The 19,129-nt window shown below is 49.9% G+C and overlaps 1 protein-coding gene across 1 annotated transcript in view; it reads left to right on the top strand.

Annotated features, from left to right (window-relative positions):
- Nucleotides 1-19,129, top strand: part of dnah5l (dynein, axonemal, heavy chain 5 like) — a 450,024-nt gene that overhangs the window by 415,837 nt on the left and 15,058 nt on the right. The window contains exon 74 of the mRNA XM_085987988.1: nt 3,807-4,015. Within this exon, the coding sequence (XP_085844114.1) occupies nt 3,807-4,015 (209 nt within the window). The remainder of the gene's footprint in view (nt 1-3,806; nt 4,016-19,129) is intronic.

Here is a 19,129-nt window from a genome sequence, read left to right as displayed (position 1 = left end):
TTAAAGAGGCGACACCACTAAAATTTGACGGAGGTCTTGATCCACCCAAGCTAATTTTAAACAAAAACTATAATAAAATTAAATCAATGGGTTAAATCAGATGAAATCAAAACAAAAATTCTGTGCGGTGCTCACCAGCCACGAAGACATCTATCGATCCAGGGGACACCACATGTTCATGTTCCGGGTATGAATCAGAGCTTGAAATAACATGATATAGACTGCAATCAAAAAGGATGTTGGAGCGATCAATGATCATATCTGAAAACAGTCAGTCAGAGTGAAACAGTTAGAAAAGGTTCAAAGAAGAGTGAGCAGAATGATTCCAGGCCTTAGGGAACTATTTTGTTACGAAAGGCTCAAAGAACTAAACTTATTACACTGGAGACAAGAACACTGAGGAAAGGCATAATACAGGTCTTCAAAATAATGAAAGGTAAAGATAAGGTTGAATTGAGCAAATATTTTGTTTGGACAATCAGCATAGGACTAAAGAACACATACATTTGTATTACAGTATATTGAATATGTGGAGCAGATTCCAGAAAAGTTACTTGATTTTATATTCATTGACATTTTGAAAAGGGAGCTAGATCAATATCTGTTGAAAAGAGGAACCAAGGGCTATAAAGCTAGTAATATTGCTGCTTGATTATTCTTCAGGAAAAATAGAGGAAAGAATCACGTTCTTGAAAATAGAAATTAACAGATGGGGGGAGGGGAATCTACTATAGAATAGATCTACAAAAGCAAAATACTGTGGACGCTGGAAATCTGAAATAAAAACAGAAAATGCTGGAAATAATAAGCAGGCCAGGCAGCATCTGTGGAGAGAGAAACAGAGTTAACGTTTCAGGTTGATCAAATTAATCACCATTGCGAGCTTCCAATAATAGCGTCTGTTTGAGGAAGCTCTTAAAATTAAGCTTTTTTTTAGGCACAAATGCACCTTTCAAAAGCTTTTAAATATTAATTTACTAAGAAACTGACTACTGTACCTCAAAGTAACTAGGAAATGGTTCTGTATAGTTTGTTAAAGTCATTTTCAGTTATTTAAAATCAGGTTACTCACAGGTGATGGACTAGATGCTCATTTTTTTGTGATAACCCCACTTTCAGCTGTATTACTAAATGTATTACCAGGCTACCACTCTTAAATATGTCAAGAAATATTTTTTTAATGCAAGAAAAGAAATTACATTCTAAAATGCCCAATTGTGTAGGTTCATGGACGATCTTACATTTGTGATTATGCAAATGAGTTTGAGTGGAAAATTGAACCATAAAATCAATTCGGAAAATGAGTGCGATTTTGAGCGCAATTTGCGCCCGGATTGCCGATTACGCCCAAAACGGAAACTCTATCCCTTCAACTTGTGCAACTGCTGCTTAGAACCACGGGGAACCATTTCATAATAATCTCAGAATTACTTCTCAATCCACTCTACGCTAAAAGGGGTAAATTTTCATCTTCAGCGGCTAGGTGATAATCGAGCGGATCGCCCGCCCATTGTAGAACCCGCTCAATTTTTCATTCCATTGATTTCAACAGAATGAATGCAAGATGGGTTCTATAATGGGCGAGTGCTCCGCTCCACCACATTACTGCCCATGTGGTGAAGACAAAAACTGACCCCAATTTTATTGAATTGTACAATAAAATCATTAAAAATGACAGGAGTCCAATATGTACTTACAGCCTACATTGTAAATAGAGTGTGATACAGGAGACAGTGGAATAGTAAATTTATTTTTCCACATGAGTGATAATTCATGAGTGACATAATCATAAGTGAGTTTTAGGCCCTGATCAAGTGTGAGGAAATAATTTAATATCCTACTGCCTGATGTAGCATATCTTTTATATGCAATGCACCATGTCTGGAGTGAAATTGGGTTTAGAAAGGTCAGTCAAATTTAAATTGAATTATTAAGTATTTAAAAAAAATTAAATTGCATTCTTGTTTAAAAGGATATGATTAAAATATTACTCCTGAAACTGACACGAAAATACTTACTGAAGCTGCCTTTAGAAAATACAGTCAAGAACATCACCATAAAATGAAATCTGAGGCACTACTTTTGCAGTTGAACAGTTCAGACATAAAAGCTTAAAAATCTGTTTTGTACTATGAGTTTCATGTTTCCTGTCCTTTTATATTGGAACAAATTATAGCTACTATTACAACTAAAAGCAAGTGGGAAACAAACCAGTTTTTAAAAAAAATACATTTTCTTGGTATCGGCTGACTGAGATTAAACTCAAGGGGGGGAAAAATTTTAGCGCCCTGAAAAAGTTAGCGCCCCTCCACCGGAAGTTCAGTAGTAGCACCCCAAGCAGGAGGTGGAGCGCTACTGGAAGCACGCCACCTCCTTCTTGGGGCACAACAACTGAAAATCGCAGCGCTACGTGCAACAGCGACATGCGCGTCGGCACCTAACGCCGCATTATTGCAGGTTTCCTCCTCTGATTAATGGGGAGAGGCCTAGCACTGCGTGTACCGGGGCCCCGCTAGACCACCGGGTAGAGGGGTGCCGTGAAAACAGCCCGGTACGTGAGAGGTGTGTCGGGTTCAGTGATCGCGGCTGGCACCCTGAGGAAAAAGGGGGAAGGCGGCAGGTGCTGGCAGTCGGCCCCAAAAAAAGGCCGCCTGACACACCTTTTACTAGCACCGCCGCTGCTGCAAAAATGCCCCTGACCCTGTCGGACATATCGTCCGGCGATAGGTCGGGGGGCGCAAGGGAAGTTTGTAAGCGGGGCGCTGCGCTCGGCGATGATGTCATCACTGGTGGCGCAGCACCACAGGGTACTATCGGCTACTGCCACCGCTAACCTCCCGCTGACTTTCACGGGAAGCATTAGCGGTGCTGCACCCGGGCACTAGGGGACTTGCGCCCCCGGCGCTAACGAGAGATGCAAATCAACCCAATTTTTCCCCAAGGGCTTTGAAATTATGCCATGGGAGACTAACATATAAACACTTAACATGTTCATTTGAAGTCCCCCTATCTGCTATTTAGCAGAGGCTGTAGTTTTTAGCTGAAAATTTTAGTACAATTCAAACTGCTTTATCACCTTTATACCCAATATCTGTGTGAATTTAAAGCCATTAAGGCACATAAATTGAGTGACCTGAACTTGTGTAATACCACAAGTATCACCTGCAAACCTTTGGTCAGCACACAGTACATTTGATATAATTAGTGAAGATAAAAACCAAAAGTGAATAATTACAACCAAACCGAGCAGATCCATTTGCTTCATATATTACACAACCTCTAAATACCCTTTATTTGCAAATGCAGTATGTTTTAAAGGGGAAATTCTATTTGAGTCTGAAGTGGTTGAAATTGGTCTAAATTCAGAATAAATTTAAATTGGTATGCATTTGGACTGGTTTATTTTTGCTTCCCAGCATACTTAGATTAGTAGTTTGTGTTCATGAAATGGAACCATTCCTGTAAATGAGTGTTTGTTTGAGAGGAAATTAAGGCTTCAGAACAATGAGATTCTTTAAAGATGACAGTGGACAGCTGGAGGCAAATTTACAGTGTGTTGCCATTAATAAGCCTTACATGGCTGGTTTGCTGTGTGGATGTTACCATCAATTGTTTATAGTTGGAGAAGAATTGTAGGAAACAAAGAAAAACAGCAGTAAACGTCTTTTGAGAAACTGGCAGTAAGAAAATTACTTTTTCAAAACATAGTCATTGAACAATTTCTTCAGCTACCTTTTTATATGAGAACTGAAAGCACTGTCGCTGCCATGTTTTTTGAAGCTGATTGTTTTTATTTTTTATTTTAGGAACAATTATAATGTCCGAGGACCTGAGAGATGCTCTTGATAACATGTATGATGCCCGGATTCCAAAGCTCTGGTTCAAAATTTCCTGGGAATCTGCTACTCTCGGGTTCTGGTTTACAGAGCTGCTCGAAAGAAATCAGCAATTCCACACCTGGATTTTTGATGGACGACCAAACCAGTTCTGGATGACAGGATTCTTTAATCCTCAGGTTAGAGCGACTAGCACTGAAATAGTTAAAACCATACCACTTAAACACCACAGAATAATTATTAACAATGGCTAAATCACACAATCGCCTTGCTTTTATTGCTTTGCGAACACAAGATGTGTTAATTTATTTTATAGTTACTATTACAAAGCTGTAATGAATTAGTAAAACATTTTAGCAGTGTTTTCTGGAAATAATTGAAAATCCTATTTAGAAGAAAAACTACTTTCCTGTTCTGAAACTGCCATTTTAATTTGACATTTTCCAACATTGACAAAATGAAAATCACTTGTGACAGTTTTTTTTTAAGTACTAAAAATACCTACTGTATGCATCAATTTTGATGGTTTATAGAGAGCAGCTGTGCTGTCTCAATTTCTTTTCCAAGTATTTCATTTTCTTGTTCTCTTCCTGTGAATACTTCTTAATCTGTTGTATACATTGGGGTTTCTAGTTATCTTTCTCATAGGGCAAGCTGAGCTTAGGTAACTATTAGCATCAACCATCAGCTTGATCGAAGGCCCGTTAAATTGCATTCACTGACCCCAATCCTAATTAGGCCTGGTTTGCACACAAACTATTCTCTACAGGCACACCAGCAGAAGGCTTGCCACTGGTCTGGTTTTGAGGCTGGACTGGCTGGTTTTGTGTTTGCTTTACAGAAATGCTTAAATATTGAACACCAACAGTATGTTTTTAAAAATAGATTTTTTTCCCACTTACATTATCTCATTATGATTCAGAAGTGTTAGTTGTTAATAATAAAGGTTTCAATGAATATCCTCAGCAAAACAAACTCCAGAACACAAATCATGGCTCCTGTTCTGCCTCTTATCAGATTTTGTACTTGGTAACAGATGACTTCCTTAACAAGCAATGTGAATAGGGGCTGATGCATTTTCTGTGAGACAGTTGCCTGCTGCTTCTAACTAGAAATACTTCAGGAGCTAAAACTCCAGGCTTCAATAATATTAACAAAAACTCAACATGAGGTTTAAGCAGAGAATACTGTTTTATAATTGTGCTAATTTTTTTCACTAAAAGGAAAGACAGTAATTTCACCCTCCAGGTGTTAGGAACATAGGAGCAGAGGAACAGGAGTAGGCCATTCAGCCCCTCGAGCCTGTTCCGCCATTCAATGAGATCATGGCTGATCTGTATCCTAACTCCATCCACCCGCCTTCGCTCCATATCCCTTAATACCCTTGGCTAGCAAAAATCTATCGCTCTCAGATTTTAAATGATTAATTGAGCTAGCATCTACTGCTTTTTCTGGGAGAAGTTCTCTAGTGTCCGAGTATAAATAATACATGGACTGCAGGAGAACAATAATAACAGATATTTACTGAACAGAGGGGAACTTAAGACTGACATACAGAAGCCTGCTATGGCTTTATATACAGGGGTGGTCACTGCCGATACTGCAGTATAGAATCAGTTCTTCTCTTAAAGGTACATACACAACAATTCCTCCCCTTTTAGATAAACAGTACATAACATTCATTTAACAACTAAATAACTACTAATTACAATTACAATTTTCGTTGTACTATATACATCAACTGAAATAATCATTTATAAGTTCAGTCTTTGAGGAGGCTTCCTGATCCTGACTGGATAGCGCCTTTCTCGAGTATCCTGTTCTTGCGGCGGAGTTGATTCTGGCTCATTGTCATTGGTTGGTTCGTCAGCTTCCAATACCACTGCTTCTGAGGTAGACGCAATCTGTACTTCGGGTTGATTACCAGGTGCACCTGCTCGTGGTATGGGTTTGGCTTGTTCCTGTGACTCTAGAATCTGGTCAGCATGGCATCTCACGATGCTCTCTCCAACGTCCACTGTGTACATTAGTGGTCCCTGCTGTGTGCATATCGTTCCTGGCTGCCATTTTTCTGTTCGGTAGTCACGGGCCAAGACTGGTTGCCCTATCTTGAAGCTCCTGGTTGGCTTCTCATTTATGTGCTGGAATTGCTTATCCTCAACATCTCGTCTTATGTTTGGTTTGAGCAAATCCAGGTGACATCTTAGCCTTCGGTTGAAGAACATTACGGCTGGAGCTTGGTTGGTGACTGCATGTGTCGCATTCCGGTAAGCAAACAAGAAATTATCCACCTTGTGTTGTAGTGGTATGTCGTCATTATACATTGCCTTTATGGCCTTTTTAAAGGTCTGAACAAACCTCTCAGCCAATCCAGTTGTGGCTGAATGATATGGGGCAGATGTGTAATGTTTCACCCCATTATTCCTCAGAAACCTCCGGAAATCCTCGGACACAAACTGTGGCCCATTGTCAGAGCAAATCTGTTCTGGCAAGCCATTCCTAGCAAAGATGGTCCATAGGACTGCAATAGTTTTCTCCGTGGTGGTGGAGGACATTTTGATGACCTCTAGCCATTTTGAATGGGCGTCCACAGCGATTAGGAACATTGAGGCTATAAATGGACCAGCAAAATCAATGTGTACCCGTTGCCATGGAGATGAGGGCCACTCCCATGGATGTAGCGGGGCCTGTGGTGGAGCGTTTTGGACCTTCTGGCATCCTGTGCATCTCTTGGTCATATCCTTGATTTCTTGATCGATTCCCGGCCACCACACAAACGCCCTGGCTAGGCTCTTCATTTTTACCCCTCCCAGATGACCCTCATGAAGCTCATTGAGCACTCTATCTCTCAACTTGGGTGGAATTACCACTCGGGATCCACACATCAAGGTCCCCCAGCACACTGACAGCTGTTCTCTCCTTGGCGAGAATTCTGGCAACAGTGAGTTGCCATGTGCTGGCCATCCCTTCACCGTCAAATCATAGACCTGACAGAGTGTCAGGTCATTTCGGGTTTCCTTCTCTATACTTGAGTTTGTAACAGGTAGACATTCGACTATGGTCGCATGGAATATCTCAACAGGGTCCACTGCAGGTGCTTCCTCTACCGTAGGCAACGGTAGGCGCGACAGCCCATCAGCATTTCCATGCTGTTTCATACCCTTGTACTCTATGTCATACTGATGTGCCCCTAGAAAAAGTGACCATCTTTGCAGCGTTGCCCCGTCATCACCGGAACGCCCTTCTTTGGGTTAAAAATGGAGACCAGGGGCTGATGATCAGTCAGTAGGGTGAATTTCTGCCCGTGCAGATAGTGATTGAACTTCTTCACCCCCCACACCAGGCTGAGGGCCTCCCTGTCAATCTGGGCGTAGTTACGCTCGGCTGAGGTTAACGAGCGCGACGCAAAGGCTATTGGCCTCTCTGAACCGTCAAGGAATTTGTGTGACAGCACCGCTCCAATGCCATAGGGAGATGCATCACATGCTAACCGAATCGGTAGTGTTGGATTGTAGTGGGCCAATACTTCTTTTGAAGTGATTAGGCATTTACATTTCTGAAAGGCACGCTTACACTCATCACTCCATTTCCATGTTACTCCAGTTTGCAGTAGGGCGTTCAGTGGGTGCAGAATTGCAGATAAATTCGGCAAGAACTTATGGTAGTAGTTCACCAACCTGAGGAACGACCTCAGTTGCGACACATTTTCCAGCGCTGGAGCCTTGACTACAGCCTCAATCTTGTCCGGCGACTTATGCAACCCTTCCTCATCAATCATGTGGCCACAATACGAGATTTGTCGCCTGAAGAACTCGCATTTGGGGCGGTTGGCTCGTAGCCCATATTCCTGTAATCTCGTGAGCACCTGCTCCAGGTTGGCAAGGTGTTCACTGTCATTTTCGCCCGTAACCAGGATGTCGTCCAAATAACACTGGGTCCCCGGGATCCCTTGCAGGACTTGTTCCATCGCCCTCTGCCAAATAGCCGGGGCTGATGCTACCCCGAATACCAGTCGATTATACTGGTAAAGGCCTTTGAGAGTGTTTATCGTGAGGTATTTCCTAGATGCTTCTTCCACCTCCATTTGTAGATACGCTTGGGCCAGATCAATCTTTGTAAAGCGTTTCCCTCCAGATAGTGAGGCGAAAATATCTTCTATCCGTGGAAGTGGATATTGTACTGTGTGCAGGACTGGGTTCACAGTTACCTTGAAGTCCCCACAGATGCGAACCTTCTTCGGTTCCCCAGGCGTGCTGTTCAATTATTTCTTCATTACAGGAACGATGTGTGTGGCCCACTTGCTCCAGTCCACCTTTTTTGCTCCAGTCCACCTTGGACAGCACACCCGAACGCTCCAGACTCACCAGCTCTGCTTCAACGGCTGGGCGGATCGCGTAAGGTACCGGTCTGGCCTTAAAAAATTTTGGGTTTGCGTTATCTTCGATTTTTATCATTGCCGTTACTCCCTTTAGAGTCCCAAGTCCTTGTTGGAACACCTCTTTCGCGTCAGTTAGAATCTTTGACAGTCGTCCAGGTGTGACGTCATCATCCTTTTTATCAGTCACAGTTAGCGCCTGAATGGAATGCCAATCCAATTGTATTTTTCGGATCCATTCACGTCCCAATAATGGTGGTCCTCCATCTGGTAGTATATATAGATACAGTTTCTGTGTTTCCTTGCCGTTGTATTCAACTGGCACCCTTATTTTTCCTCTGGGGTAGACTTTTTGCCCCGTGTATGTCTTCAATACAATGGACGTGTCCTTCAAGGGTATGTGTGAGAATAGCCGCTCATAGTCTCGTCGATTCATGACAGTTAGGGCTGATCCTGTGTCCAATTCCATCTTTACTGGGGACCCTGCTATCATGAGGGTGACCCAAATGGTTCGGTGATCCTCCTTTGCGATCACGTTGTGTAACTTTAGACAACTTAGTCTCCTGCTCCCGGAGTCCTTATCACTCTCCTGATCTTCCGAACTACTGTCTGTCAATTTCTTTACTTTCTTGTACTTTTCCTTAGTAGTTCTTGTAGTGTTGGTTTTCTTTCCCGACCTGCAGACTCTTGCTATGTGTCCCATTTTCCCACATTGCCTGCATACTTTGTCCTTAACCCAGCAGTCCTTCTGATCATGGGTTGTTCTGCCGCAGCGATAGCACTTTTCTGCTCCATACGCCATTTCGTTAGTGCTGTATTCCTGTGGTTTCTGTTGTATTTCCACAGCTCCCCGTGCTGCTGCTTCGTAGGATACTGCCACGCTGAAAGCCTGTTCTAGCATAAGGTCCTTTTCAGAAAGTAGTCGTTTCTGGGTTCCTTCACTCTGGAGCCCACAGACAAACTTATCCCGTAAGGTGTCTGCCAGTCCTGCTCCGAACTGGCAGTGCTTCAATAACTTGCGTAGTTCCGTAAGATAGTCAGCATTGCTCTCATCTTTGTGCTGGTTTCTTTTATGGAACTTGAATCTTTCTGGATCAGCAGCGGTGTAGGGTTTAGGTGTTCCTGTAAGATATTAACAATCTCCTCAAAACTTTTCTCCATTGGTTTATCTGGGGTAATTAAATTCCGCAATAGGTCGTACGTTCTCGCGCCCATCAAATGTAATAATACCGACGCCTTCTTTCCATCGGCCACTTCATTTGCCTTGCAGTACACTTCAATTATTTCCACATATGTGGTCCAGTCTTCTACCTCGTTGTCGAAAGCAGTGATACTGCCACTTTTTGGCATTTTGGGTGATTTAAAATGGCGCCTCCCGCGCTTTTTCTTCTTCACCAATGGATTAAAATGGCGCCTCCCGCGCTTTTCCTTCTTCCCCAATGGAATAAAATGGCGCCTCCCGCGCTTTTCCTTCTTCCCCTTGCTGCCACGCTGCTCCTAGCATTCTGCAGGGTAATGGCGGCAACCCGCGGCTTCGGCGCCTCTCACTTTTCCTTCCCCTTGTTTTATTTTCGCTACGCTGCCCGGTTCTTGAGCACCGACTGCACCCTGTGCGCTCCACCCACTCTCTCTCTCTTTTCCTCCCGACGACGTTGCGCGGCCTGTTTGCAGAGCCGCTCGATCGAGCTTGAGCCCGCCGCAGTCGGAAGGGTCAGCGCACTACCTGCTACCAGCACGATTTGCTGGAACACCTTGACTGGGGAGCCAATCCCAGCTCTCCACAGCCTCTCCTGCAACTCTCCGAACTCCGATGGATCCTTGGGTGGTTGCCCGCGATCGACGCCTGTTGTTCTGACTTCGACCTCCAAAAGCTTCTTCTCAGGGAAAGATCCCCGTGAGGTGATGCAGTACTGCAGGTGAGTTCGAACCTGTTCAGCGCCAATGTAGTGTCCGAGTATAAATAATACACAGACTGCAGGAGAACAATAATAACAGGTATTTACTGAACAGAGGGTACTCTTTTTGTTTGGACCCAAAAAAAACCCAATTGGACTGTAAATAAACAAAAGTTCAACTAAAACTTAACAAATCAAATTAAAATTTGGTTTTCTGGGTTGATAATGCACTCCAGTCCCCGCGGTACCCACCGGTCGCGGAAATACTCAAGCGCGCCGGCGGACACCGCGTGCTCCATCTCCAGGGCCACCCGGGCGCGAACATGGCCGCGGAAGAGAGGCAGGCAATCCGGTTGGACGACCCCCTCGACCGCCCGCTGCCTGGACCAATTGATGGCTCATTTAGCCAGGCCCAGGAGCAGGCCCACAAGGAGGTCCTCCAACCTGTCCGCTCCCCTCCGCACCGGGTGACCGTAGATCAAGAGCGTGGGACTGAAGTGCAACCAAAAATCGAGGAGCAGCCCCTTCAAGTAGTGAAAGAGGGGCTGCAACCTCTCACACTCCATATAAACGTGAAACACGGACTCCTCCAGGCCGCAAAAAATGCAGGCGGCCTGGGAGTCCGTGAACCTACTTAAAACCTTATTGCACAGGACCGCTCCGTGCAACACCCTCCAGGCCAAGTCCCCGATGGAACAAGGGAGGACTCCTGCGTAGAGAGCCCTCCATTGGGGACCTCCGCCACCGCCAGTCGGCAAGACACCATGCCAAGGCGTGTCCGGACGGTAGATGAAGATGGCAAAGTGGAGAGTGTGCAGGAGCAGCCCGTACAGGAAACCCCTCCACGCGGAATGAAAAGGCACAGAGGGTATTTCCTCGAGATGGCTCAAGTTGTGAGGCGCCGGTTCCCGAGGGGAGTTTCGGGGCTGGGCGCCGATGAGGAATTCCGTCCGAACGGGGGTAAGCTCGGACGGGATCGCCCCACGTGCTTGAGCTGCCTCGATACACCTCGTGGAGTGGGGGCCCAGTGCCGCTTTCACTGATTCGATGGCTTCGACCGCGAGCCGGACGTTGGCCCAGGACAGGCGCCGCGCCAGTTCCTCCGGCGCCATCCAGCCAGCTCCTCCGCCATCGAGCAGGTCCCCGACTCTGGTCACCTTGCCAGGCACAGCCCTGCCCTCCGCCAGCCGCCCGAACCCGCGTTCGTGGAGGTGCGGATTCCCGAGCAGTGGCTCCCGAAGGAGAGCCGCCGCTCCTGACGGGGGAGAGCTCCGCCTGGAAGCGACGTAGTTCCAAACCCATAGCAGTTCCTGGTAGAAGACAGGCAGCTCCCGCAGGCTGGCACGCCTGCCACCCACTTTCGCAAACAGGAGCTGCGTGTCGTAATTGAGGCCGTGCAGCTGGCGGAAGAAAAACGTCGCCAGCGCACACCATCTCGGAGGATTCTCGACGTACAGGTATCTCTGCAGCGTCTGAAGATGGAAAGTCGCTGCCTGGGTGTGAAGGCACACCAGCGCCTGACCGCCCTCTCTAAGCGGGAGACACAGAACCGCGGCAGAGACCCAGTGCTTCCTTTTGTCCCAGAAGAAGTCGATGAGCTTCTTCTGCATCTTGGCGACAAACGCAGGGGGAGGGATCAAAGTGACCAACCGGTACCACAACATGGCGGCCACCAGCTGGTTTATGACCAGCGCTCGACCCCTGTAGGACAACACTCGGAGCAGTCCTGTCCAGCGTCCTAGGCGAGCGGTGACTTTGGCCTCCAGCTCTTGCCAGTTCGTCGGTCAGGCGTCCTCGGCAGGGCTAAGGTAGACTCCCAAATAGAGGAGGTGCGTGGTGCTCCAGGTGAAAGGCCTGAACTCCTCCGGCAGGGTGTCCACCCGCCACTGACCCACCAGGAGTCCGGAACATTTCTCCCAGTTGATCTTGGCGGAGTATGCGTCCGAGTAAATCTGCTGGCATTCCTGCATCCTCCACAAGTCAGTGGGATCCATGACCGTGAGGAGCACGTCATTGGCATAAGCCGAGAGGACCACCTCCACGCCCGGCCCTTGCAGAGCCAGTCCCGTCAATCTCTTCCGCAAGAGGCGCAGGAATGGCGCCATGCAAATGGTGTATAACTGACCGGACATGGGGCATCCCTGATGCACCCCCCTCCCGAAGCGAAGGGGCGCCGTCAAGGACCCGTTAACTTTAATTAGACACTCCGCGGCGGTGTACAGAAGTCGGATCCGGGCGACGAAATGCGTCCCGAACCCGAATGCGCGCAGAGTCCCGAAGAGATACTCGTGATCCACCCTGTCGAACACCTTCTCCTGATCCAGGGAAAGAAAGGCAACCGACAGACCAGCCCTCTGGGAGTGGTGAACCAGGTCCCGGACCAGATGGATGTTGTCGTGGATGGTCCGGCCCGGGACCATGTAGGACTGGTCGGGGTGGATCATGTGGGCCAGCACGGTGCCAAGGCGAGCAGACATGGCCCTGGCAAAGATTTTATAGTCTGTGCTGAGGAGGGAGACCGGGCGCCAGTTCTTAAGGAGGCGGAGATCGCCCTTCTTAGGCAGCAGGACAATGACCGCCCTGCGCCAAGATAGGGGCATCTCCCCGGTCGCCAAACATTCCCCCAGGACCCGCGCGTAGTCGCCCCTCAAGACGTCCCAGAATGCCCTGTGGAACTCCACGGTCAGCCCGTCCAGCCCCGGGGACTTTCCCCTAGAGAGCTGGCGGAGGGCGCCGGTCAGCTCCGCCAGGCTTAGCGGAGCGTCCAATTTTTCGGCGCCCTCCGGGCTGACCTTCGGCAGGTCCTCCCACAAAACTCTGCGCGCATCCTCGCTGGATGGATCCGGAGAGAACAGAGCCCCGTAGTAGGCGCGGGTCTCCACGCTGATTCCCTCCAGATCCGAGACCAGAGATCCGTCGTCGGCCAGCAGCCCCAAGAGCTGCTTACGGACCCCCTGTCTTTTTTCCAGCAAGTAGAAGAAGGGGAAGCCGCGGTCCAGATCCCGCAGGAGCTGGATCCGCGACCTCACTTACGCGCCTCGGGACCCGACGAGCTGCAGGTCCTTCAGCGCGCCCTTCTTCTCTTCGTACACCTTCCGCAGGGCCGGGTCCTCGACGACTTGACCGAGACGGGACTCCAGGTCGAGCACCTCCTTCTCCAACCGCCCAACCCGGGCCTCCCGCCTCTTGGTTGACCCCTTCGCATACTCCTGACAGAAGAGACGGACGTGAGCCTTGCCCACGTCCCACCATAGCCTCGAGGAGGGGAAGCCCCCCCAGCTTCCTTCTCCAGTCGGCCCAGAACCGACGAAATGAATCCCAGAACCGCGCATCCTCCAGCAGCAGGTTGTTAAAATGCCAGTACGTGAACCCCCCCCTGCGCGCGCAGCGGAGCGAGCTCCGCCCACACCAGGTGGTGGTCCGTGCACGGCACCGGCTGCATGGAAGCCGCTGGAACGCAGGAGACGTACGCCCGGGAAATGTAGAGGCGGTCGATTCTGGACCTTCCTCCCCCAGACCTCACGCTAGTGAAGGCGCTGGAGTCGGGGTGGAGATTTCGCCAGACATCCACCAAGTCGAAGGACCCAACCAGGTCCCTCAACAACTCCATTGCCGCCGGGCTTCGCGGGGGACCCGAACGGTCCCTCGCCTCGAGGGTGCAGTTAAAATCCCCCCCGAGGATAACGCACTCGCCCACGTCGACGGAGCCCAAAAGAGCGGACACTTCTTCGAAGAAGTGCACTTGCTGCGCACCGGTCTGAGGGGCATACACGTTCACTAGATGGAGCGGCACGCCCCCCAGGCGAACAGTGACCTGGAGCAAGCGGCCCGGCACGTGCTCCTTGACCCCCAAGATCTCCGGCTGAAAATGCGGGGCCAGCAAGATAGCCACCCCGCTGGAATTGTTGGAGAGGTGACTCATGCTGACCCCTCTTTGCCACTCCAGGAGCCACATGGCTTTGTCTCCCGGAACGGTGTGGGTTTCTTGCAGGAAGCACACCGCATACTTCCCGTCCCGAAGGACCGAGAAGTTATTGAATCTGCGGCGCGCCTCCCTGCAGCCGTTGATGTTGAGGCTGGCTATGGTTATCTTCATGTCAGAAGCATAGTGCAACCTCTACCTACACCTAACGGGGGGAGGAAGCGCAGCCGCTGGTCAGCCGTCACCTCAGCAGCCCAGTGAGGAACGTTCTGAGCCGACGCAGCTCAAGCGGGTTCACGCCCTCATCTGCGCCCATGATCTTAATGGCGGCGCGGACGGACACGATGAGCAGCGCCAGCTCCGACCACCTGTCGAGGGCCAGCCGGACCTTATTGCGCCGACCCAGGCACGTGGCCATAAAATCCCGGAGTTCCCTTACGGGAATGAGGGGAGACTCGGCAAGGGGCACGAGGTCATCCATCGCCTCGTCGGCGCTGGAGTCCGAATCGTCCTCCGTGCCCATCACCAAGTCCCCATCCTCCTCCAGGGGGTTGTCACTAGCGGCCGACCCGTCCGCCGCGCAGTGTGCAGCGAACGGCTCGGCCGCACCAGCCAGCCCCGCCTCCGCCCGGATCCCACCCACAGGATCGTCGGCAGAGGATTCCTCCCTGGGCTCCTCTAGGGGTGCTGGGCCAGAAGACGGCGGCGGTTCAGAGCTCCCCTCCGCCCCAGACGCTGGAACGACCGGAGAAACCGGGGAGAGAACAATTCCCAGCTCCTCCAGTACGTCCGGCACCAGAGACGCAGCCAGGGGGCCATCCTCCTCCCCGCCACCAACCTCCTACCCTCCGACCCAGCGGATGGGGTGTTTTGAATTAAAACCTCCACTGGGACGAGCAGCCCCTGGGAGATGTCCGGGTTGCATTGGGCGAGCTCATTTTCCTCGAGCTCGCCCGACCCAGACCCCAGGCCGCCCGACCCAGCGAGGGGTACCGGCACCGATAAAATGTCAATAGCCGCGGGTTGTTCCGCGACCCCCCCTCCCCACGGGCAGGGTCTCGTCCCCATCCCTGGGAGTCACATGCCGGACAGACACATCTGCCTCAGCCTCCCTAGGGACAGGCGACCCCTGCCGATCGCTGGTGATGACGACAGCGGGGGGGGGGGGCGCAGTAGCCGCGGCGGGCGACGACTCCCCCTGCTCAGAGGGACCTCCCTCCTCCCGGTCCTCCTCCTCTTCCAGGGGGTTGCGCCTTTTTAGCATGGAGGGAGCGAGGGAGACCTCCATGTCTGCAGAGGCCTCCTCCTCTGCTCCCTCCGGCGGAGCAGGTTTGTCGGGTTCCTCGGGCCCGAGCCCGGCCGCAGGTATTGGCGTTACCGCTGCGGCGGTTGCGGCCACAGGCTCGGGCACGAGGCCCCTCCCACTCGCGTCTGCCCCGATTAACTCCGCGAGGAGCACGGGTGTAAGGGGCGCAAGGGGCAAGGGCTGGCCATCCACGGGGGGACCCGCCCTAAGGTGTTTATTTTTCCGCCGCGCCTTCTTTCCGGCCGGACGTGCTCCCTCCCCCCCGCCGGAGGCCTTGGTGGCATCAGCCCCCGACGTCGACCGCGCATCAGATGTTCCCGACGCGCGGGCAGATCCGGGGGGAGGAGCGGCGGCGGCACCAGCCTCGGCCGCAGGAGATGATCCGGCGGCCTTGGAGGCGGGGCAGTTTTTCCGGATGTGCCTCACCTCCTTGCAGGCGTGGCACCGCACACCGTCTGACGTCCAGAAGACGCGATAGGTGGTCCCCTCGTGGTGGACGACGAACGCCCCGTCGGTGTCCTCCTCCCGTGCCAGCTGGATAAACAGCTGGCGCCGGAAGGAGAAGACGTGGCGAAGGCTGGCTTCCCGGAAGCCGAGCGGGATGGGCGTAATCCCCGACCTCACCTCCCCAAGTTGGCATAAATGGGGGAGGAGGAGCTCACCAGGAACATAGGGCGGGACGTTCGAGATGACGATCCTCTGCGCGGTGGCCTCGAGAGGATCCACCGGCAGGAAGGTCCCGCCCACGGTGAGCCCCTTGGTGATAGCCAGGGACACCGCCCGCTCCGACCCCAGGAAGAACACAGCCTTCCCGTACATTTTTGAGGCCGCGACGATGGCTGAGGGGCCGACAGCCCCAGCCATGGCTTTAACGCAGGCCTCAATGGTCATAGTGGGGTGAGTGTAGCTCTTCACCCCAAGCTTTTTTGTCATAAGTTTAAAAGGTGACGGGGCAGCAGAAGCAACGGGAGCAGCTGTGGCTGTGGCTGCCACTCCCGCATAAGTCCTGGCTGGCCCCGCCACCGGCGAAGGTGCAGTCGCCATTATGGGGTGTTTTTATAAGGGCTACACTCACCCCAAGTCACAGGCCTGAAGGTTTTAATGGCCTCAGGTATTTTTTGGTCCTCTATTGAGCAGAGGGAGCTGTTTAAAATGAAGACACACCTCTCCCCTTATTGATTGAAATTGGGAGAGGGGCCTTCTCCCCTCTGCTCAATAGGCAATTAATAAAAAAAGATGAAATTGAGGTGCCTCAGAGAAATAGGCAGAGAGAGACAAAGAGAGAGAGAGAGGCGGGGTGGGAAAGAGGGAGGCCGCAAAGGCAGGGTTGCCACTCAGGATGGTGGGTGGGTGGGTGTTGGCAGGGGTGCACTCTCCGATGGGAATTTAAAGTCTTTGAAGGTGGTCTTCTGGCAGGGGGAGAAGATGTCTTCACCTGGGAAAGCTGGAGATGCCCCAGGCTCAGTCCCACACCAGGTCTTAACGATGTAATTGGACTTCACCTCGGCAGCTCCAGCTGTCCCAGGTCAGGCAATTGAAGGGGTGCTTATTAGTGGTGTGTGTGGCCTAGTTTTTAACAAGAGCCACACACACACACACACACACACAGACACCCCTTGATGATCCGGCCTTGTTTCTTCTTTTCTCCCCCCACCTAAAATACAAAGTCTTTGGGAGAGTGCACCAAATAACACCCACCTGAAAGATGATGTTGTTCTTCCCTCCTTCCAAACAGTTGGTGGTTGTTGGTTGTTTCTCTCCCCTCTCTCCCTCTCCTGAAGTGGAGGCCAATTTGGGGAGGCAGTAATGGAAAGGCCTCTCCCCTAGTTGGTGTTGTTGCTGGCCTCCCTTCTCCTTCTCCTCCTCTGTCCTCTCTCTCCAGGCACCTCAGTTGCTGTGATGATGGTGGAGGTGGTGGTGGTCTATCGATATCCTCCTCTTCCTGGTCAGGAGACCACCACTTTCCACTCTCCTGGTTTGGCTGCTCCTTCTCCTCCTGCTGACTGAGGCAGCTGCACAGCCAGAAATGCTGGAACAGAGGGTAACTTAAGACTGACGTACAGAAGCCTGCTATGGCTTTATATACAGGGGTGGTCACTGCCGGTACTGCAGTATAGAATCAGTTCTTCGCTTAAAGGTACATACACAACAAGTTCCACACTTCTACCATATTTTACGTGAAGAAGTGTTTCCTAACTTCTCTCCTGGCTCTGAGTTTAAGGTAATATCCCCTTGTCCTAGATTGCCCCACCAATTCCTTTCAAAATCCTAAAAACCTCAATCAAATCACTCCTTAACCTTCTATATTCCAGGGAATACAAGCCTAGTTTAAGTAATCTCGCCTCATGGTTTAACCCTTGGAGCCCTGGTAAATTCTGGTGAATCTGTGCTGCACGCCTTCCAAGGACAATATATCCTTTCTAAGGTGCGGTGCCCAGAACTGAACACAATACTCCAGATGTGGTTTAATCAAGGCTTTGTATAGCCATAGCAAAACTTCCTCCCCTTTATATTCTAGCCCTCTAGTTATAAAGGCTAACATTCCATTAGTTTTTTGATTTTTTTTTGTAACTGACCACTCCATTTTAGTGATCTGTGTACATGGACCTGTAAATCTCTGGACATCCACTGTTCCTAGCTTTCCACTGTTTAGAAAATACTCAGATCTATCCTTTTTTGGTCCAAAATGGATGATCTCACACATACCTGCGTTGAAATCCATCTGCCACGGTTTTGCCCACTCATTTAATCTATCATTGTCTGTTGAAAGTGAATCTGCAGGTGCAGCAAGCCATTAGGAAGGCAAATGGTATGCTGGCCTTCATTACAAGAAGATGAGTACAGGAGTAAAGTCTTACTCCAATTATATAGGGCCTTGGTGAGATCACACCTGGAGTACTGTGTACAATTTTGGTCTCCTTACCTAAGGAAGGATATACTTGCCACAGAGGGAGTGCAACAAAGGTTCATGAGATTGATTCCTGGGATGGCGGGACTGTCGTTTGAGAAGCGATTAAGTAAACTAGGCCTGTATTCTCTTGAATTCAGAAGAATGAGAGGGGATCTCATTGAAGCATACAAAATGATTACAGGGCTTGATAGGGTGGATGCTGGGAGAATGTTTCCCTTGGCTGGGGAGTCTAGAACCAGGGGCCACAGCCTCAGGATAAAGGGTAGGCCATTCAGGACTGAGATGAGAAGAAATTTCTTCACACAGAGGGTGGTGAATCTTTAGAATTCTCTACCCCAGAGGGCTGTGGAGGCTCAGTCATTGGGTATATTCAAAACAGAAGTCGATAGATTTCTGACTAGTAAAGGCATCAAGGGATATGGCGATAAGGCCGGTGAATGGAATTGAGGAAGAAGATCAGCCATGATCTCATTGAATGGCAGAGCAGGCTCGAAGGCCGGGTGGCCTACTCCTGCTCCTATTTCTTATGTTCTTATGTTCATATGTTTGTAATTTTATGCTCCCATCTACACTACTTACTATGCCACCAATCTTTGTGTCATCAGCAAACGAGGATATATGGATCTCTATTGTATTATCTAAGTTATTAATACATATAGTGAATAGTTCAGGCCCCAGCACAAATCTTTGTGGGACACCACTAGTCACTTTCTTCCAATTTGAGTACATACCCATTATCACTACTCTCTCTGTCCCCTAACCAGATCAATAATTTGACTACACTCTACCAGGAAACAAACCTGGGGAAATGGATTTTGGCAAACTGAAGAAAACAGGAATGGAAAATTTTTAAATATAAAAACTAAACTCTTTAAGCCAAGAAC

Source organism: Somniosus microcephalus, chromosome 5 (genome assembly GCF_052327205.1).
Source record: "Somniosus microcephalus isolate GS21.2 chromosome 5, FLI_Smic_1.0, whole genome shotgun sequence".
In the NCBI taxonomy this organism is placed as follows: Eukaryota; Metazoa; Chordata; class Chondrichthyes; order Squaliformes; family Somniosidae; genus Somniosus; species Somniosus microcephalus.
The sequence above is the reverse complement of the archived record's forward strand: the minus strand, read 5'-3'. Positions and strand labels throughout refer to the sequence as shown.